The sequence below is a fragment of the Macrotis lagotis genome, chromosome 2, assembly GCF_037893015.1.
Source record: "Macrotis lagotis isolate mMagLag1 chromosome 2, bilby.v1.9.chrom.fasta, whole genome shotgun sequence".
Taxonomy (NCBI): domain Eukaryota; kingdom Metazoa; phylum Chordata; class Mammalia; order Peramelemorphia; family Peramelidae; genus Macrotis; species Macrotis lagotis.
Window position 1 is genome coordinate 281,075,512 of NC_133659.1, and position 21,868 is coordinate 281,097,379.

At 33.7% G+C, this 21,868-nt stretch overlaps 1 protein-coding gene across 2 annotated transcripts in view; it reads right to left on the reverse strand.

The window, feature by feature from the left end:
* Positions 1 to 21,868, reverse strand: part of MON2 (MON2 homolog, regulator of endosome-to-Golgi trafficking) — a 167,878-nt gene that overhangs the window by 44,203 nt on the left and 101,807 nt on the right. Inside the window, exons 26-29 of one of the 2 annotated variants that reach the window (XM_074226230.1) lie at positions 17,006 to 17,634; positions 7,894 to 8,037; positions 7,230 to 7,247; positions 6,812 to 6,940 (exon numbers count right to left, since the gene is read on the reverse strand). In XM_074226230.1, the coding sequence (XP_074082331.1) occupies positions 6,812 to 6,940; positions 7,230 to 7,247; positions 7,894 to 8,037; positions 17,006 to 17,634 (920 nt within the window). The remainder of the gene's footprint in view (positions 1 to 6,811; positions 6,941 to 7,229; positions 7,248 to 7,893; positions 8,038 to 17,005; positions 17,635 to 21,868) is intronic. The other variant, XM_074226231.1, reaches the window with a different exon arrangement.

Sequence of the window (21,868 nt, forward strand, 5' to 3'; positions counted from 1 at the left end):
TTTTAGCAATGAGACTACAGAGCAAGTTAGTACTAGGATAATACACCATGATCAAGTAGGATTTATACTAGGTAGGCAGGGATCATTCAATATTAGGAAAACACTCAACATAATTAAACATATTAATAACAAAATCCTCAGAAATCATATGGATTATCTCAATAGATGCTGGAAAAGCCTTTGATAAACTACAACATCCATTTCTATTAAAAACACTAGAAAGTTTAGGAACAATTAGAGTTTTCCTTAAAATAATAATAGTATCTATCTAAAACCATCAGCAAATATTATATGCAATAGGAATAAACTCAGAGCATTTCCAATACAACCAGGGGTAAAACAAGGATGCCCATTATCACCATTACTATTCAATACAGTATTAGAAATGTTAGAAGTAGCAATAAGAGAAGAAATTGAAGGAATCAGAATTGGAAATGATGGAGCAAAACTTTCACTCTTTGCAGATGATATGATGGTATACTTAAGAGAACCTGAGAAAAATCAACTAAAAAAATTCAGCGAAGTAACAATATAAAATAAACTCACATAAATCATCAGCATTTCTGTATATGAACAACAAAGCCCAAGAGCAAGAGATAAAAAGAAATTTCATTCAAAGTATCTATAGACAACATTAACTACTTGGGAATCTACCTCCTGAGGCAAACTCAGAAACTATGTGAATACAATTATAAAGCTCTCCTCAGGGGTGGCTATGTGGCACAGTGGATAGAGTACCGTCCCTGGAGTCAAGAGTACCTGAGTTCAAATCTGGCCTCAGACACTTAATAATTACCAAGCTGTGTGGTCTTGGGCAAGCCACTTAAACCCCATCACCTTGCAAAAATGAAAGGAAGGAAGGAAGGAAGGAAGGAAGGAAGGAAGGAAGGAAGGAAGGAAGGAAGGAAGGAAGGAAGGAAGGAAGACAGAAAGAAAGACAGACAGATAGAAAGGAAGACAGAAAGACAGACAGAAAAACAGAAAGCTCGGCTCACTGAAATAAACTCAGATCTAAATAATTGAAAAAATGTCAATGCTCATGGTTAAGTCTAGCTAATATAATAAAAATGACAATTCTACCTAAATTAAATTACTTATTCAGTGCCATACCAATCAAACTACCAAATAACTACTTTACTGAGCTAGATAAAAAGTCGTAACAAAATTCACCTGGAGCAACAAAAAGGTCAAGAATGGCAAGAGAATTGATAGGGAAAAAATGTAAAGGAAGGCAATCTGGCTCTACCAGAGCTAAAACTATATTACAAAGCAGCAGTCATCAAAACCTCCAGTTATTGGTTAAGAAACAGAGTAATGGATTGGGATAGGTTCAAAAAAAAAACCCACTGTAAATAAGAACAGCAATCCACTACTTGACAAACCCAAAGACATAAGCTTCTTGGATAAGAACTCAGAATTTGACAAAAAATGTTGGGGAAACTGGAAAATAGTATGGTAAAAAATAGGCATAGCCATATCTCACCAAAATAAGGTCAGGATTTAGAAATAAAGGGTGACACCATAGATAAATCAATAGACCAAAAAATACTCTATCTCTCAGATCTACGTAAAGGGGACAAATGTATGACCAAACAAGAATTAGAATATGTTATAAACTGCAAAATAATGATTTTGACTTTATTAAATTAAAAATGGTTTGCACTAATAAAATCAATGCTGCCAAAATTAAAAGGAAAGCAGAAAGCTGTGAAATAATCTTCACAACTCAGAGTTCTGATAAAGGTCTCATTTCTAAAACATATAGAGAATTTTATCAAATTTATATGGTTGCAAGTCATTCCCTAACTGCTAAATGGTCAAAGGATATGAATATACAGCTTTCAAATGAAAAAAATTAAAGCTATATATAATCATATAAAAAATGCTCCAAATTATTATTGATTATAGAAATGCAAATTAAAACAACTATGAGGTAATACCTCACACCTATCAGATTAGCTAAAATGAGAAAAAAGGAAAAATGTTCAAGGTTGGAGAGATTGTGGGAGGATTGATGCATTGCTGGTTGTTGCTGTGGAACAGATCCAACCATTTTGGAAAGCAATATGGAACTATGCCCAAAGAGCAATTAAAACTGTTCATTCCCTTTGATCCGGCAATTCCAATTCTAGGACTATATCCAGAAGAAATCATAAAAAATAGGGAAAATCCCACATGTTATAAAATATTCATAGCAGCTCTTTTTTGTAGTGGCAAAGAATTGGAAATTGAGGGGATGCCCATCAACTGGGGAATGGCTAAACAAGTTATGGTACTTGAATATTATAATTATTGTTCTATAAGAAAACTTTAAGTGGTCACACTCTAGAGAAGCATGAAATGAGTTACAAGATATGATGCTGAGCAAAGAGAGCAGAACCAAAAGAATATATACATTAATAACAACAATGGGAGATGATCAACCTTAATGGAAACAGCTCTTATCAGCAGTTCAGAGAGCTAGGACAACCATATTAGACTGTCAATGGAGTATATTATTCCCATACAGAGGAAGAAAAACAAACCAAACCAAAAATATACCTTACAGAGTTCAGTAAGGTTGACATCAATCCTAGCAACTCAGAATCTGATGAATACTTTATAAAAATTATCTCTTATGTATCTCTTTCCCTTAATCCTTATTCATCATACCAAAAATGACTTATCTATAGACATGTTTATCAAAAATGTTTATGTACAATGCTAACCTGAGTGTTCACTGTTGAGGGCAGGGGTGGGGTAGGAAGGGAGGGTGGAAAGAAATTTTGTAACTTAAAAATATGCATTTGGATATGGATGAAAAAATAAATAAAGAAAACCAATTATAATAAAAATCTATTAAATGAAATCCTTATACAACTATTTTCATTATGATAATTTTTTCTGAATATTTTTTATATTCGTACATGCAAATGGGCAGAAGTATTATTTTTTCACTGTACCAAACGTACAACTTTGCAAAAAAGGTATGATTTAGAAAACTCATTCTATAGGGCAGAAGTAATATTCGTTTTGTCTATCAGTTTAATCTATTCCTCACCCAGTTGTTTAAGCCCACAAAAAAAAAAAGTTTTCTGAAATGATTTACTGGTCTGGACACTGAAACTTAGAAAATCAAACTCTCCAGGAATGAATCATATTTTCAATAAGAACTGACAAAAAGTATTAACTTTTCCTGCACAGACCAAACAAAGGAACAGTGGAGACTGACAAGAACTTTATGACTCATCACAAATGATTGCACTCTCTGAATTTTTATTTTCTTTTCTCCCTCTTCTCATTTTCCATTTGTATCTCTCTGCACTTCTCTCTCAAGGGCAGTTAGGTACTTTCTCCTATCTGTTAAGTGTTTTTTCATCTCCAAGCTTTCATCTCTTGAAATATGGATAACATCATCTCTATTCCTTCATTGGCCTTAATATAACTTGGGGGGGAGCCTTTATTAGGTAATTAACAAATCAATTCAACTGATACTCAGTATCCTGTATATATGAAACAGCTGATATTTCTTCTACATCCCCTTCTGTTTCATTTTTAACCCTTACAGATTTGTCTATAAAATTATTTTCATGGTAATATTCATACTGTGTATTTATGTGTGTGTGTGTGTGTGTATAAGCCAGTTGTGCTTTTCTGAATTATTTCATAATAGTTTTTCCAAAACTCCTTTTACTCATATTTGTCATTTAATAGCACAATATTTCATTATGTGAGATATGTATGTATATAATGTATGAAAAAGAGGGAGAGAGAGGGAGAGAGAGAGAGAGAGAGAGAGAGAGAGAGAGAGAGAGAGAGAGAGTGAGTATATTGGGATTTTTAAATCATTTCTCTACATCTGTAGATTTAGGTTGTTTTTAAAATTTTAATAATTAATAATGCTGCTTCCTAGAACAGGAAACTTATTTTTTACTTAATGATAATACTCTGCTGGGAAAAGGTTACCACCTTTGAATTTGCAAATACATTAAATTGCAAATACATATATACACATATATTATATATGTGTGTAATAACACATATATATTAATATATAATGCATTTTTCATTATAAATTTTAGATGCTGTGTTTACTCCTTACATGTGTCAAAATACTTTAACTACATTTAAAAGCTACAAATTCTTATTTTTATGTTTCATTGTTTCATAGAGTTGCCCATGACTTTTTGAAGAATATGCCAACAGAATTAAAATTCTGGTGGGTTCTATAATACTTGGAAAGGTCATGTATTTAGCTTGGTCATTAAATAATATTTGCTTTCTAAGGGCCAAACTAGATAAATAGAGACTCATTACCAGGAGAGCAGTTTCAGTTGAATAATGAAAAGTAGATTTTTAGATTGCAAAAATTTGAGAAGGAAAGGCAGTCAATGAATGGATAGTTTTATTTATAGATTAGCTGTGAAAGGAGAAGAATGTATATAAAAAAAAAATCCCCCCCCACACACACATGCACTTTTTTTTTTTACCTTTTTCTAAGTGGCCCCATATAGTTTGCTTTTATTGCGATAAAAACCCGGTTATTAAATAATATCAGTTATACAAAGAAAGTCATTCATATGATTATGCTATCAACAAGAGTGAGCTACTCAAGATTGCTGGCAGCTAGATGGCTCAGTGAATAGTGTACTAGCTCTGGAGTTAGGAAGACTCGAGTTCAAATCTGGTCTCAGACACTACCTAGCTCTGTAACTTTGGCCAAGTCACTTAATCTCTGTTTTCCTTAATCCACAGAGAAGGAAATGGCAAACCACTCCAGTATCTTTGCCAAGAAAACCCAACGGATAACATAATTCATGGGAGTCATAAAAAGCTGGACATGACTGCCTGATAATAACAATTCAAGGATGAAGACTTTTTCATGTCTTATCATACATCCTTCCATAAAATCCTACAAAAAACACTGGATCAATGGGGTAAAGCCTTTTCCTTAGTTCCTTTAACAAGAAATAGTTATTAATGCAATGCTGAAGAATGTCCATATTCACTCTTTTTTTATAATTTGACCAGCTCATCATCTTTTCTACTCATATATTTCCTAGATATTATTTATACAGTGGTTGTTGATAATATTCTGCAGCATATCTATCCCCACAACATTTTTCTCCCGTCTGTTAAATCCACAATTTGATTTAATATTCTTTTCTTTTCATTGTTAAATTGAGAGATTTTACTTGTTAATAATTAGTAGATTTAAAACATAGAATATTAGTGCTAAAATGATGACTTTTGTTTCAGAGAAAAGCTTGGGATCACCATGCAATTTCATAACTGGAAATCAGTCTCAACTCTTCTTTCTATTTAGGTGTGGGTCCAGTTCACTGTCCATGTACAATATCTTTCCAATAAAACTACAAATGGTCCAACTCAATTAGTTATTCATCTAACTGAAGAGAGTCTATATTCCACATAATATAAAAACAGTAAGGGACAAGATCAGATGCATAAGGACATGAATAGTAGTTCTGTATAAATCGTAGCTCTTTGTATAAAACATGAGCAGATGCAATGAGAAATGTACTCACTGTAGTATGATCAGCTGTGAATAACTTATTTTTTCTCAGCAATGTTGTAACCCAGAACAACTCTGAAGAATTTATGATAAACAATACAATCTATCTCCAAAGACAGAGTTGATGATGTCTGAATATAGATTGCAGCATACTTTTTTTAAACTTTACTTTTATTGAAATTTCTCTTTCCTTTTTATTGGGGGAGGGGCTATGTTTCCTTTCACAATATGAGTATTGTGGTAATGACTATACTTTAAAATTTATTTATTTATTTATTTATGGCAATGGGGTTAAGAGTGACTTGCCCAAGGTCACACAGTTAGGCAATTCTTAAGTGTCTGAGGCCACATTTGAACTGAGGTCCTCCTGATTCCAGGGCCAGTGCTTTATTCACTGCACCACTTAGCTGTCCCATTTCTAGACTTTTTAAACCTTTATCAAATAATTTGCTTTCTCAATGAGAGGAAATGGGTGGGAAGGAAGAGAATTCGGGATTTAAAGTTTAAAAAAATACATGTTACAAGTAACTAGGGAAAAATAAAACATTAAAAAAATAGTCTAGTAATTGCTTCTACGTTGCATAAAAATTTTAAAAAGAAAAAACACAACTCATTTTATTAAATTCTAAAACATGTCAATTCCATAGCTCACTGTTATTTTTGTTCTGCTTGCTGATTAAAATTCTTTACATTACCATTTAAATATATATATTTTTATATTTGAATTGGACTTTTGATTTCAGGTGCAGGAAATTTCTGCTGCACAAACTCTAATTACCAATGAAGCTTAGATTTTTAGAGATTTGCCTGTGTAAAACTTATGATTCTCAGAGTTGAGAGTTGCATCCAGATTGTTCTGAAGTCAGTCTTTAATCCATAATGTCAGAGCAGTTAAGATAATTTTGAACAAAAAGTTTTTCTAGTTTGACAGAGATTGACAGAAGTTTATCAAGGAAGAAAGTGAAATATATATCACAAAATAAATGTATTCTTTTATGCATTTGGTGAATGGACATGATCTCTGTAAAAACAAAATAAAAATAAACAGGTAAGGAAATAAGTTTTATTTAGAAATGCTTTTAAAAAAAACCATAAAACCATAAAACAGATCAAGATTTTACTAAGTAATTTGTCACTGACTGAATTATGCTCAAAATTTCTGAAAAGAAATTCACCAAAACAACAAATTAATTTTATGGAAAAATAGCTTTTATATGCATCACTAGCAATAATATCCTATAGTATCAATGAGTAATTTCAATGAGTAAGATCAAATACAAATCAAATAATAAAAATTACCTTTATAATATTCTGAAGTACTTTCTCATTCACTACAGCTTTGTGACAAGCTGTTTTTTGGTATAAATCCACCACCACTTCTAAAGATCTCTCTGCAAATGGTACATAATTCAAGGCTACCCATTCTGCCTGGAAAACAATATGTTAATATAAGTAAACAGAGAATAAATGAAAAATCACAGGTTTTCCAAAGAGTAAAACTGTTATAAACCTCAAATTTTAGTTTTAGTCAGATTGCCACCTTCATGCATGCAAGTTGTTCCAAAGAATGACTTTAATAAAACAATTTTGAAAAATCCCAAAAAATTTAAAGTTTTCAGCATTTGATGTGGACTTGGGGAAGATGTGCTTAATTAGCTAGAATGTCATAACTTTCTGCCTAATAGGTTAGGGCAATTTTTAAGGAAATTTAACTCACCGGTGCAAATAGTTGGATCTATTGTGATTCCATTGTGTTGCAGAACAAATAGAATGAGAAAAGTTAATACATATATTAAAAACTATGTTAAAAAAACTATGTAAAATTTTACTCTTGAGTGAATAATCAGAATATGCATGCACATAGAAAGCTAGTTTTCCTAAATTAAAAAATTACAATTTAACAATTATTTATAACTTTGAAAGTTCTTCAAAAATCAGTCCAACTAAATTTCACAGCAGTACAATAAACACCGGTTAAACAATAATATCTTTGGGTACATCCATGGTTGATTCTTCTCTATTGGTATCTATTTAGGAACTTGCATCTATTTAGGAACTTTGAGTCTGGGGAATTTGGAAATTGTTTTTTGAAGGGCTGAGCAGAGTTTTTTGGGGAAAACAGTTAAGAAACTCAAAAATTTTGGGGAAAAGAAATCGGCCACTCTGCAAAAAAGAAAGGGAAACCGCAAAGAAGAAAGAAACAGTCTATACAAATTAGTTATGTATATGCTTTACAAAGATAATGTAACAGAAAGGTCTGTTGAGATGGGGGAAATGACTTTTGTCTAGACAACCAATATTCATTTTAAATTGAATTGCCTATTCAAATGCTGTTAAATCTTAAAGCACAAATAAATAAAAAAATAATACTAACAAATTACCTGATTATATTTTGCATTTGCAATGTGCTTTGTTTCCAGTTGTCCATACTGTGGAGGTTTACAGGAAAACTCTACAAATGCCAGTAATTGGTCAAATATTGCTGGATACATTATTTGCATGTTTTCTGGACCTATACAGATTGCCTAAAAGAAAAGAAAATAATGAAAAATCCTTAGATTTGCGAAATTTCTAAGTTTTAAATAGAGAAAAAAATGTAAAGTCCATTATTTAAAAAAAAAACTATTGGGCAGTTAGTTGGCACAGTACTGACCCTGGAGTCAGGGTGGACTTGAGTTCAAATATGGTCTCTGACACTTAATACTCTCTTTCTTAGCTGTGTGACCTTGGGCAAGTCACTTAACTCCACTACCTTGCAAAAATTAAAAAAAAAATAAACTATTTATAATTAATGCTAGGAGAAAGACAAAATATGTACCTCTAAACCCTCCTCTGGTGATGTTCTTTACCAATTTATCATACATTTTTGAGATTATTTCCTTATCTATGCAACGGGGATGATGATATCACTATCAATATAAAGAGGTATTTATAAAATTTAAATGTGAATATCTAATATTATTACCTGGAATTCCACATTTTCCCCATGTATAAGACGCACCCACTTTTTTTGGAACATTTGGGGTCTAAAAACTTGGGAGCATCTTATACAGTAGTAGTAGATATTTTTGCTTGCATTTCCTCCTTTTTCACACTTGTCTTTGCGTTTATTGTTTTGCAGTTCTTACCAGTACATTAGGTGACCTTTTGCCATGTTCTGCCCAGAAATGGCTAGAAAAGCTTTCTGTACAGTGTTGAATTCAAATTCAAAGTGAATCAGTTTGTAAAAGTGAATGGAGGGGCGGCTAGGTGGCGCAGTGGATAAAGCACTGGCCCTGGAGTCAGGAGTACCTGGGTTCAAATCTGGTCTCAGACACTTAATAATTATCTAGCTGTGTGGCCTTGGGCAAGCCACTTAAGCCCATTTGCCTTGCAAAAACCTTAAAAAAAAAATTGAATGGAAATCATGCTGCTGAATCTCAGTTTGGTTTTCCTCCAACTGAGAAAACAATTCAAGACTGACTATGGGAAGAAGGAAACCCTACTGAAAACACCATGGCAGGCAGAAGACTACAAGAGGCAAGTCAGCAAAATGGCCTGATTTAGAGAGGGAATTGCAGAGATGGATTGATGAGCAAAGGACAATTGGAATTCCTTTTTCCATAAAGACGGTTCAGTGTGAGGCAAAAAGGAAAAAAGGATTGCTGATCAACATGGGGGTGATGATCAACCTAAATGTACTTGCTCATTCCATCAGTGCAACCAACAATCAGGTACAATTTGGGGGTATCTGCAATGGAGAATACCATCTGTATCCAGAGAAAGAACTGTGGAGTTTGAACAAAGACCAAAGACTATTACCTTTAATTATTTTTTTTTGTTTTTTATTTTGAATAGCATAACATTTTAATTGCACTATTCAAAGGGCAGCAGAACATACCCTGGATACAAGCTAACTGAGGTGAAACATGTGATTGGACTCTGCAATTTGAACTCTTCAGAAGAAAGGTAATTGTTCTTTTTAAATTGTTATTATTATTTTGGGCACCAAAGGTAAACAATTCTCAGGAAAAAAATGACAGAACTATCCAGACAGTTCCTGATGTCAGATATAAGATAACATCCAACCATTTTAAAGAATACAGTACTGTGGAAAAAATACACAGAACAATTAAAAAATACAGATGTATAACTTAATAAAGTTGGTATTTAAAAGATTTAATACAAGGAGGAAGGTATTTTGTAGTGGTACCAATTCTTAATACAAAGTATTAATCAGAGTATATTTTTCAAAATTATTCACATTATTGCTCGATACCACAGCTGTATGGAACAAGTTCTTAACATACAATAAAATTTGTATAATTCCAGGCTTATTAAAAAAAAAACCCTTACATATACATCACTGAAATTTTTTTTTAAAAATTAAATGCATGAAGGTATGTACAACCAAAAGAAAAAAATGGTATCAAGAACAGAACTGGACTGACTCAAGAATAGGTCATATCCCCATTTTTAAAAAAACTTAAAACAATTGCGCAGAAAATTAAATTGCTCTAATGGATCAAAATTTTTAAAAGAACCACTATGTACACACTTCTCCATATCTTAAGTTTTTACTATTGCTATTTTGAATAACCTTTGTAGATTAGGTAATGGTCTATATTTGTCTCCATTATTCAATTTTCTCAATACTGTTTTTTAAGATTATTCAATCAATTATGGAAAATACGTTCCTTAGACAAGTTCTTAATAAAAATTAATATTTCTGCACCTTGGTATACATGATTTGGTAAACAATAAAAAAAATCCAAGTAAAGCTATCATTAAATTTATAACTGTGAATAAAGATATATGTAGATTGTGATGCTATGTTTTTCTGTGATCCTGAGCTCTAGTAACCATTAGATGCATGCATACCTTTAATCAATTCTCCTATTCTAGACAAAATAATTCAATGTCTGTTTTAACAACATTGAAAGTAGAATATTTTTAGAACTATTTGATATGATTTATCCATGAATGCACACAGATATTCCTACTCAGAATAAGGTTGAGGATAGGGAACTGGATTTGGGAAATGGGGATTTTTAAGTCCCAAAGTGACTAATACAAAAAATTCATTATTTCAAAAGGGACACCTTGATTAAATTAAGAAATAAAAAATATAAAATAAAGTCTATACACTGGGAATGATACACAAAGAGTCACAAAAAAGTGTGTTTATGTTAAAAGGAATTTACAATGAAGGGATCATGAACCTTGGATTAAAAATAAAAAAAGCCTGGTACACTTTTAGGCTATGTTCAAATGTATTTTTTTTTGATAATACAAAAAAGTAATCTTTGAAAATCAGAATACATTAATAGAAAAAGCACAAGAACTTAATTGTTTAACATCTGTATGAAATAACTGTTGCTATTACCTTTAATTAAAAAAAATTATCTTATTATGTAATTCTGCTATATTTCATACTGTACATTTCTTCCTTAAGGATATGATTTCTCTCTCATCACATTCAACTGAGATCAATGTCTAGCATGGCAATAATATAAAGGCCAACAGATTGCCTTTTGTGGGGGGATGGGGTGAAAGAACTGAGATTAGGGGAAATTTGTAAAATTCAAAATAAATAATTTTAATAAAAAAAGACTTGCTGATGAAAAAGTGACTGATTTATTTTTACTTTTATTTTTATTTTTTATTCTTAGGTTTTTTTGCAAGGCAATGGGGTTAAGTGGCCCAAGGCCACAGCTAGGTAATTAAGTGTCTAAGGCCAGATTTGAACTCAGGTACTCCTAACTCCAGGGCCGGTGCACTATCCACCATGCCACCTAGCTGTCCTGAAAAAGTGACTGATTTCAAAGGAGGACACAACTGGTGCTTCAGGTTCATGAAACAGAAAGGAATAAGCATGTGTCCATGCACCAGACTTGCCCAAAAGATGCCTGAAAGCCATGAATAGTCCTTGAATTTCAAGATGAATAAAACTTGAGAAACTTTATATAACATACATTTTTTTTTTCAAGGCAAATGGGGTTAAGTGGCTTGCCCAAGGCCACACAGCTAGGTAATTATTAAGTGTGTGAGAACGGATTTGAACCCAGGTACTCCTGACTCCAGGGCCGGTGCTTTATCCACTACGCCACCTAGCTGCCCCATATAACACATTTTTTTCAAATTTTGGGCCTCAAAATTAAGGTGCACCTTATACATGGAGACGGGTGCTGAGATACATTTTTTCCTTTGACTAAAAATTGGACCTAGTCTTTTCAGGTGTTCCTGAAACTCAACAACTGATAAAAATATATAGTTTTTAGAGAGAATATGAATTATTCTTTTTTCAATGGGAAACAAAAACCAGTCTTTACTCCCGGAAATGTAAGGAACATGACTAATATCCACAAAACCCCACCGTATCAAAGATAAGTAAGTATACATGTGCAAATATACATGTGAATATAACATACAAATACATACGTAACTATATCTAGAAGAACAAGTCATTCCCAAAAGATAAATCATTAAAGAATATTATCAAGAAAGTTCTCAAAGTAAATTCAAAAGAAAGAATGTTTCAAATTACTAAGAAGAGAAACAATCCTTATATTTACCCTTCAAATGATCAAAGATGATAAAAGATGGGAATAGTCAATGTTGGAGGGATTTAAATCTCCATGCCCTTTTAATTATTCTTTTTTCATTGAGAATCATTTAAGGCTCGTTCAAATATTTTGTTTCTGAGATTAGGTTCCTTAAAGTCCTGATTTCTTAAGAGTTCTATTAATCTAGCATTTTATATTTTTGCATGTATTCAGCTATATCTTTTAAGTTATCAGTTTTGCTGCACATTAACTGGTCAAAAAGTATTAATTTCTGCCTTTCTTCATTTCTGTCCTTTAACATGGTCAAAAGTGCCATGGAACAGAGTACTTAATGATTTCCATTCAGTGGTTGTTGCCAGAAGATGATCAAATTTTATCTTTCTAAAACTCTATACAGATCTTTTAAGACATTTCCTGTTTATCTTTGTACTGATTATTAATTAGAACCTTAAGGGTTCCCAAAAACTTTTTCATCATTTATTTCTTCTTATAACTCAATCTGTTTTTCCTTTAGTTACTTATTGCTTATATATTTAGCATTTATAGTATTTGGCTTCTTCCTCTGTTTATAAGATTTAGTAGCCTCAGATCCTGATTTATGGTTTAGTATAAAGGCCCAGATACACCTGCTCCTACATTCTTTGATGGAATCATTAGGTGATGCTTGGCCCAGATATTAAATTTCCTGGGTATCTGCTACTGCCTTTCCCTTTTCTTGGGGTGTCTACACTCAGTTTATGCAGACCTCAAAAAATGCAATAGGTGGTTTCTGTTTCCCATAAGGCTTTCATGGTCAGAGGCACTGAGTGGTCTTCTGTCCCTCCCTGGTTTTTTGTTTATTTGGTGGTAAAATTTCCTGATCTTAATTTCCCTATTGAAGGCACAAACATTGCTGTCTTTCTTCCTCTATCTGTGAGTTGGGTTAGGCTGCAGATCTCTGTAAGTCTAGGGCTTTGTTATTTGAAGTTTTCAATTCGGCTGACCTGGCTGAACATACAATTTTAGTACTGACATTATTTCACTACTTATGGTGCTGTTAAGCATAGTTTAGCTTTCATGATATCTCTCCAGTCATATATATTTTTATTTTACTTGGTCAGAGATTATAATTGCTACTACTGATTATTGAATTCACTTGAGCTATATCAGATCTTAACACTGAAAATCTTTATGTTTCAACTTTGTTTCTTATAAACAACATTTAGATTCTGGTTTCTAATTCATTTTACTATCTTCCATTTTAGGAGTGAATTCATATAACTCACAATAACAGTTATGTTTTCTAGGTGTGCTCTTCCTATTCTTCACCTTTGTCTCCTCCAACTCTCTCCTTTTAAAAGGAAAAAGTAAGTGATAAAAGGAAGGAATTGAGCTTAACACTAATAATCTATAATTGGAGTAGAGAAAGATAATTCTATTCCTTTGCCTTTCCTCTCTTTAACCATCCAGATCAAAGATGAATAGAGAGTATGAATTATTCTTTTCTCAATAGGACACAAAAACCAATCTTTATTCCCAGAAATATAAGGAACATGATTAATATCCTCTAGGGGTTAAAGGTTAAAGCCTCTAACCTTTTATTTTTCACCTTTTAATCACTGACAATTGGGCAAGGAGAATGAGTTTGTGAGACAAGAAACTATCAAAGAAAATCAAAAGACTGAGAAACTAGAAAATGGAAAATAGATCCAGGAGAGATAATTTAAGAATTATTGGACTACCTGAAAGACATGATCAAAAAAAAAAGAGCCTAGCTATCATTTTTCAAGAATTTTCATGGAAAACTACCTTGATATTTCAGAACCTGAGGGTAAAATGAAAATTGAAAGAATCCATTCATCATCTCCTGAAAGAAATTCCAAAATGAAAACTCCCAGAAATAGTATAGATAAATTTCTGGGCTTTCAGGTTAAGGAGAAAATACTGAAAGTAGCCAAAAAGAAATAATTCAAATATCGTGAAACCACAGTTAAGATCACACAGATTCAGCAGTTTCAACATTGAAGAAGTAGAAGATCTGGAATATGATATTCTACAGGGCAAAAGACCAAGAGTCGTCCACTGAGCAAAACTGAGAATAATTCTTCAGGGAAAAAATTAACATTCAATGAAATAGAGAACTTTTAAGAATTCCAAAGACTAAATAGAAAATTTGACTTTAAAATACAAGACTCAAAAGAAGTAAAAAAGGTAAACAGGAAAGAGAAACCATAAGGAATTCAATATGATTAAACTGTTAAGTTTCTACATGGAAGAATGATACTTTTAACTCCTAAAAATTTTCTGATTATTAGGGCAATTATAAAAGGAGTATGCAGGGACAGAAAGCAGAGATGTGAGTTGAATGTGATGTGATGATATGAATGGATTAAAACATAAAATTAAGGGGTAAGAGAGATGAATGCACTAGGAGAAGGGGAAAGGGAAAGACAGAATGGGATGAAAGCAGCCCAAAAAAGATTTTACAATGGAGGGAGAAATGGGGGTAAAAGGGAGGGAGAGAGGGGAGAGCATGATCTTTACTCTCTACAGAATTGGTTTAAAGAAGGAATAACATATGCACTCAACTGGGTGTAGAAATCTATCTAACTATACAGTAAAGTAGGAGGAAAAGAGGATAAGAGAACAAGATAGGGGGCTGATAGAAGGGAGGGATGTTTGGGGAGGTAAAAGTCAGAAACAAAATACTTTTGAGAATAGTTAAGGTAAATAAAGAGAATAAATGAGTAGAATAAACAAGGGGGACATAGGATGGAAGAAATTACACAGTATGGTCATCATTACTGTGAAAAAAATTTATAGCAAGTTTAGATAAAGACTTCATTTTTAAAAAATACAGAAAACTGAAGTCAAATTCATAGAAATAATCATTCCCCAACTGATAAATGGTCAAAAGATATGAACAAGCAGCTTCCAGAAAACATAAACAAAAGATATCTCTAGTCATGTGAAAAAATGCTCTAAATCACCTTGGATTAAAAAAAGCAAATTAAAACAACTCTGAGCTACCACCACATACCTAACAGACTCACTAATGTGACAGAAAAGGAAAATGGAGGAAAATGGAGCTATCCTTGGATGCCCTTCATAGACAACCTCTTCTCTTTTCCTTCTATGCTATTTCACTTGGTGATATAATCAGCTCTCATGAATTCAATTACTATTTCTATGCTGATGATTCTAGTCTCTCAGATCCAATTACCTAGTAGACACTTTAAACCAAATGGCTTGTAGACATTCTGAATTAAAAATTTTCATGACTGGACTCATCTTTACTTTCCCTAAAAAGCTTCTCTTATTCCTAACTCCTCTATTGCTATTAATAATAGCAGTATCCATGGGGGACAATAGGTAGTATGGTGGATAGAACATCTGCTGGCTAGGGAGTTAAGAGGTCCTGAGTTCAAATATGGTCTCACATACTTTCTACTTACTAGTTGTGTGGCCCTGGGCAACTCACTTAACCTCAGTCTCAAAAACACAAATAATATAACCAGCCTTCTAATCCCCTAGGCTCACAGACTTGGAGCCTCCCTCAACAAATCACTCAGCCCCCTGCCATCTAAACTGTTGTCCAGGATTGTCAATTTTACCTTTGAAACATTTCTCAAACATGTGTGTCTCTCTGATACTGCCACCTCCCTGGTAAAGGTTCTCATCATTTCATGCAAGGACTTTTACAATAGTTGGCTACTTGGTCAGCCTGCCAAAGGTCTCCTTCCAGGCTAGTCTATCTTCTATTCAGGTGTCAAAATTATCTTCCTAAAAAGCAGTTTTGATCATGATCCACTATCATCCTCCATTCCAAACTTCAGTGGTTCCCTATTGATCTAAGTTTAAATATATTATCTTCCTATTTAGCACTTAAAGTCCTTTAGAACCTAGTGTCTCCTTACCTTTCCAGTCTTTTTAAAACTTTATACCACCTTCTCCAACCTAATATCATCAATCTAGTGACACTGGTCTCCTTACTTTTCTGTAAACGAGACATTCTATCTCCTCACTTGGATTATTTTCAATGGTTTTCTCCCTGGCCTGGAATAGTCATGCTTCTAATCTCTATACTACCTTCAAGTCTCAGATAAAATCCCACCTTCAAAAGGCAGATTTTCCTTATTCCTTTTAACTCTGGTACCTTCCTTGTGTGGATTATTTGCTATTTATCCTGGATCTAGTTTCTTTTATACAAAATTGTTCCATGTTGTTTTCCATCAGACTGTGAGTTCCTTGAGGGCAAGGACTTTTTTTTTTGTCTTTGTATTCATAAAACTTATGGATTCGGATAGGAAGCACTGGCACATGGTATATACTTAAATGTTTAATGACTATTAATAGATTAATTACTTACATACAAATTTTCACCATTATTAAACTAAGTTCTTGACGATTTAATTTTTTAATTATCTGTTCCAAATTCTCTCTTCTCTGCAGTCCTTCTCTCACTCACTGAGAAGGTAAGCAAAATGATACCCTTTATACATGTGGTCAGGTATAAAATATGCTATATTAAGATTATATCTTATTAATCTTCATATCTTCCCTAAGGCTGGTACAGTAAATTACATAAGTGATCAAGAAATTTTTTTGAATGAGGTTTTCTGATTCAGTGAGATAACTACTTTTTACATAGATATTGTTGATGGAATTGCTTTTTTAAAAAATTCAATATTTGCCAAGTCTTATTTCTCCCTAAATGGCATTTCTTCCCATGTAAAGCTGTAGGACATAACCAAAAATCCTAAGAACAAAAACAAGATATCGGGACAAAGATAAATTATGTTACTAGGAGACTCAAAATATTTTAGGTATCTTAGATAATTGTGGACAAAATAGCAGGTTTTTCAAGAAGTATTTTTAAGGATGACTTTCCCCTTAAATTATGTAAGATGAATTTAAAATACCATAGAATAATTTGCATTATTGTTAAAAAAGAATCCAAAATCATTACCTTTTGGAGAACATCTAGAGCTGTAAGCACTGCTTCCTGTAAACTTGTCAAAACTGCTTCAGTGTATGATGGAAGGATGAAAGGAGAGGCATCTGAACTGATAGGGACAGAGACAGCACTGTGCAAGATGGTACCTAACTTTTGAAGATCATCCATGCTGAAACCAGTTTTAATATGTTGATAGAGAGCTGGGAATATCTGAATTAAAGCAGTAAGAAAAGGCTGGCTGGGAATGAAAGTTAGTTTATCACAAGTAAGAGGTGGCTTAGTACTTTCTGATCCAATTCTATACCAGGTATTCCATGCAGCCCACCAGAGATTCAAATCTTCAATCTCATCTGTAACTATAGATGGCTCAGAACCAGGGTATCGTGCAAGTCTTTCTCCAATGGAATCTGTTCTCATAAATGGCCTACTTAGACCAGGAGTAGACATTGGTCCTATAAGGACAGGTACAGGTACATTAACTGCTGGCGGTGTCTCAGGTTTATCAGAGTCTCTCATTGGGGAAACAATTTGCAAAATTTCCTGGAAACTTTTCAGAGCAGCCAAAGAAACTTCATTATTTTTGCTGAGTGCAGCTGATTGTATATGATCGAGAAGAACATCCCAAGCTTTAGGAAAATCTCCTATAAGGAAAAAGAAAAACATTAACATAAATTCAAATTAATATAAGTGATATTAATTTCTTGTAAAAATTACTTTTAGAAATAAAATAGATAAAAATTGACCAGAGAATATTGAAACAAGTTGTGGTGCTTGAATGCAACAGAGAAGCATGATAATATAAAACAAAAATGACAAAAATAAAAAATAGTGAGAAGTACAGAAAGTCTTACATGAGCCTAATATAAAGTAAAGAAAGAAGAAAACAATACACAGAATAACTACAACAATATTAATGGGGGGAAAACAATAAAAAATGTGAATCTAAATTCTGCAAACTAATAATGATCAATTTTGGTCCTAAAAAGATATGGTTAAGATGCTTTTCTCCACTTTGCAGAGAGAAGCCCATAAATGCGGAACATTGCTCATTATACTGAACTTTTTTGATATGTTGGCTAGTTATTTAAAAACAATTTTTCCCTTTAATAAATATTTGTTAGTAAAGGGATAGGATAGTTCTCTAGAAAGGGATAGAGAAATTTTTTTAATGTAAGGAAAAATTTATTAGAAAATTAGACTTAAGTTTCAGTTTAGAATTCCACTGTATTTTTCATGATCAGTTTTGGACTTTTAATCATTTGCTACCAATAAGGAACAACATGCAAACAAGCATGAAAAGTATACCAATCTATCTTATAAAGAATCTAATATTTTGTCATTAATAGAGGTAATTCCATCAACTAGATGAAAACCCAACAACTTCAAATCATTCTTCAAGAGTTTCCATGTGGCCCACCTGACTCCACTAAGTTGGTATTTGGATAGGAGTGATACATAAAGTCCATCATTACTAAGGGAGCATTTGAAGCTTTTCTCATTTGAAAAGGTTTACCAGAGATTCTGCTGTGCTGCTTAGCTCTCAAAAACCTAAGTCATCTTGATATTATGATCAAAGTTGAACCTTATTGAAGGAAGAGTTGCTTGGCCACACTATATAGTATTTTAGGAGCAAAAATATGCCCAGTGCTGCAACTCAGACACATAAGTGCTGCAAAGCTCTGAACATTCAAGTACAAGGGAAAATAAGGTCTGAACTTCTGGTGCCAAGAAAAACAAGGGCTGCACTGTTGAAGTCCCAGAGGACTAAGGAATAGAGAGAAAGGGACAGGTCACCAGGAATATATGGGGAGCTGTGCAGCACTCAGCCAAGTCTAAAGAAAAGAGCATAGGATTCAACCAAATTCTAGTAAACTATATGTTGTACAAAGTGGCAAGAGGTTGAGAAGCTTTGAAATCCAAGAAACCTCAATCAGAGTAAAGCAATAAGGAAAAGCAGCAAGAAAAGATCAAAAATACCAAAGATTTCAAGAAGAAAAAATCTCAAAGACCTTGAACACAAATAGATAATCAGGAAAATTAGTAACAACAGGAGGAACAAAAGGCTTCGAGATCTACTAAACAAGTTCAGATATCTAGGTATAAATTTAAAAAAAAATGATCCAATATTTGGTGAGACAGAGAACTCTGTGAAATATGAGAATGTGGAACCATAACACACTATTTCCAAGTGGTTAAAAAGAGAATGAAAATTATGAGAGCAGAATTTATGTGGTGTACTACAAAAAAAATCAGCAGAATTGAAAAACTTGAATCTGTAATGGCAAACCTCTACAAAGAAACAAAAAAGAGAAAAACAGATTGGGAATTCAAATACAGAGAAGTGAAGAACAAATCAGAAGGCAAAAAAGAAAATTAAAAACAAATATAGGGACAGCTAGGTGGTCCAGTGGATAAAGCACCTGCCCTGGAATCAGGAGAACTTGAGTTCAAATCTAGCCTCAGACATTTAATAATTACCTAGCTGTGTCACCTTGCCAAGTCACTTAACTCCATTATGTTGCAAAAAAAAAAAAAAAATCCCCCCAAAAACCAAACCCACACACATATATTCACTACATAAACTGAGCATACAGATCTCAAAGATACGATGCTCAGGAACAGACTAAGGATTAGGTCTAGTCTCTCAGAGGAACACAATAGAACTAAAAAACTTAATATAATGAAGGAAATAACAGAAGTGAACTTCTGAACATAGAAAATAAAATTCTAATCTAAAAAAATTCATAGAAGACTTCCAAAAGAACACCACCACCACTACCACATGAAGGCTGGAGCCTATCTCCACCATCAAACTGGGAGCTCCTTGTATTGATTTTTGCTTTTTTTTTGCATCCTCGGTGCCTCACACAGTATCTGGGACATAGGTAAGCATTTAAATTCAAGCTGATAACTGCAAATGATTGTTGTGAGAATCAAATGAAATAATATTTGTAGAACATTTGACATATCTTAATGTGCTCTCTCAATGCTGGCTCTTATGGCTTGGGTTTCATGACTCCAGTGCTTTCATGCTTGTGTGCAAAACTGGAACCAAGCCTAAAGGAAAATGCTTGTTTCCTCCTGCAGATACACAGGGAGTTCTTCTCTATACATGTAAAGAAGCCTGAGAAGCTGTTCCCAAAAAGAAGTGTTTCCTTGCTATGTTTAACCTTGTAAACTAGGATTTGCCCAATGATTAGATATGGGTAAGAATGCTGCCTATTACCACAGACTACAGTAACGCTAACTGGCTTGTACTGGAATCAAACTCAGGGATATTACAGGTTCTTTGTCTTTAATTGGTGAACTAACGAGGCACTCTTTATGGAATTCTTCCAAATTTACATTAAAATAAAGCAAAAATAGAAAATCATATCTCTCATGGCATACATCAATTCTCCTAAAATAGTAAAAGAATAAAAACTCATTTAAAGGTTCACATTTCTCAAAAGATAAAGAGTATGAAACCTAAGTCTTCCTCCTTCTAATTCTCTTAAAACTAATCAAAAATTATTTCTTAAACATTACATGCATGTTAGAGATAAGGAGGCACTGGGTCTTTGCACTCAAGGAGTTTATGTTTTACTAGGGTCAAAGGGGTTATTAATCTGGCTCGATCCTGATTTGTTTTAAAAAAAATATTCTGATAATAAACTGAAATACAATTGTTTCCTTTTTAATCTTAAGTATATTTTTTACATTTTCATTTTTTCTATTATTCTGAGGATTCCATAATTTTGTCAGAGTGCTAAACTGTTTCATGACTCAAAAAAAATTTAAAAATCACTATACTATATTACTTCATAGATGATTACAGAGAAATATAGTACACATACCAAGACAACACACCCAGTGAATAAATATAATAACTGAGGGAATAAGAAAAAAACTCTTGAAGGAGGTGACACTAACTAAGCTTTCATTAGATCCTCACATCCAGACCATCTCCAGTCATCCTACTGGACCCAAGGGGCTCTGATGGAGAAAGTGAAGCTGGTGACTTTGCACAGCCCTTCTCACTCAATTCCAATTCCTGTGTTTGTCATGGCATCACCTCCCTGATGTCATGGTCTCCCTCAAGAATGAAAGACAAGACTTCTGGCCAAGATGGCAGAGAGAAGCCAGGTGATGTGCTAAGGTCCCCTGATCTTCCCTCATAAACAATATGAAATAAACCTCTTAATGGAAGTCCTATCAACAAAACCCAGAAAGAGAAGCTAGAAAAACAACAGGTACCTCAAAGTCTGTCTTCAGGGATGGGGGGTGGTGTGTGTGTGTGTGTGTGTGTGTGTGTGGCAAGTGCAGACTGCCAATAGCCAGTAGGAGAGGGGTGAGATCCAGATAAATCTAAGATCAGCCCTGGGGGCTTTCGCTGTGGGAACCAGTTCCCTGTGGGAATGACACAGATGTGGGGACCAATGAGCTGTGGGAATCACTTAGATCTACGAAACCAGAGAGTGGAGGCGTAGCTGTGGGACTGATAGTCTGGGACTTACAGGAAGGGCTGGAGAGTAGGTTCCAGCCTCTAGGACCCCCTTTTGGTCAGGAGGAGATATTATATCCAGAGAGAAAAGCCTCCAATAATGCTGCCCCTAGTAGCCACTCAGTGAGCAAAGTCTCCAGCACCCCCTACTGGTCAGTAGGAGATATTACACTCAGTGAGTAAAGCCTCTAGGGATCTCAATACCAAACCTCTGTGAACCAGCCACCTTCCCCAACACAGAATCTTAGGAAAATGAAGAAAGGCCAGCATAAAGGGGAACAGAAAAATTCCTAGAAAGAAAAGACCCTAATTCAGAGAGACGTAGGACCCCTGAAGAGAATATGATTTGGTCTCCAACATAGAAAGATTTCCTTGAAGAAATCAGGAAGGAG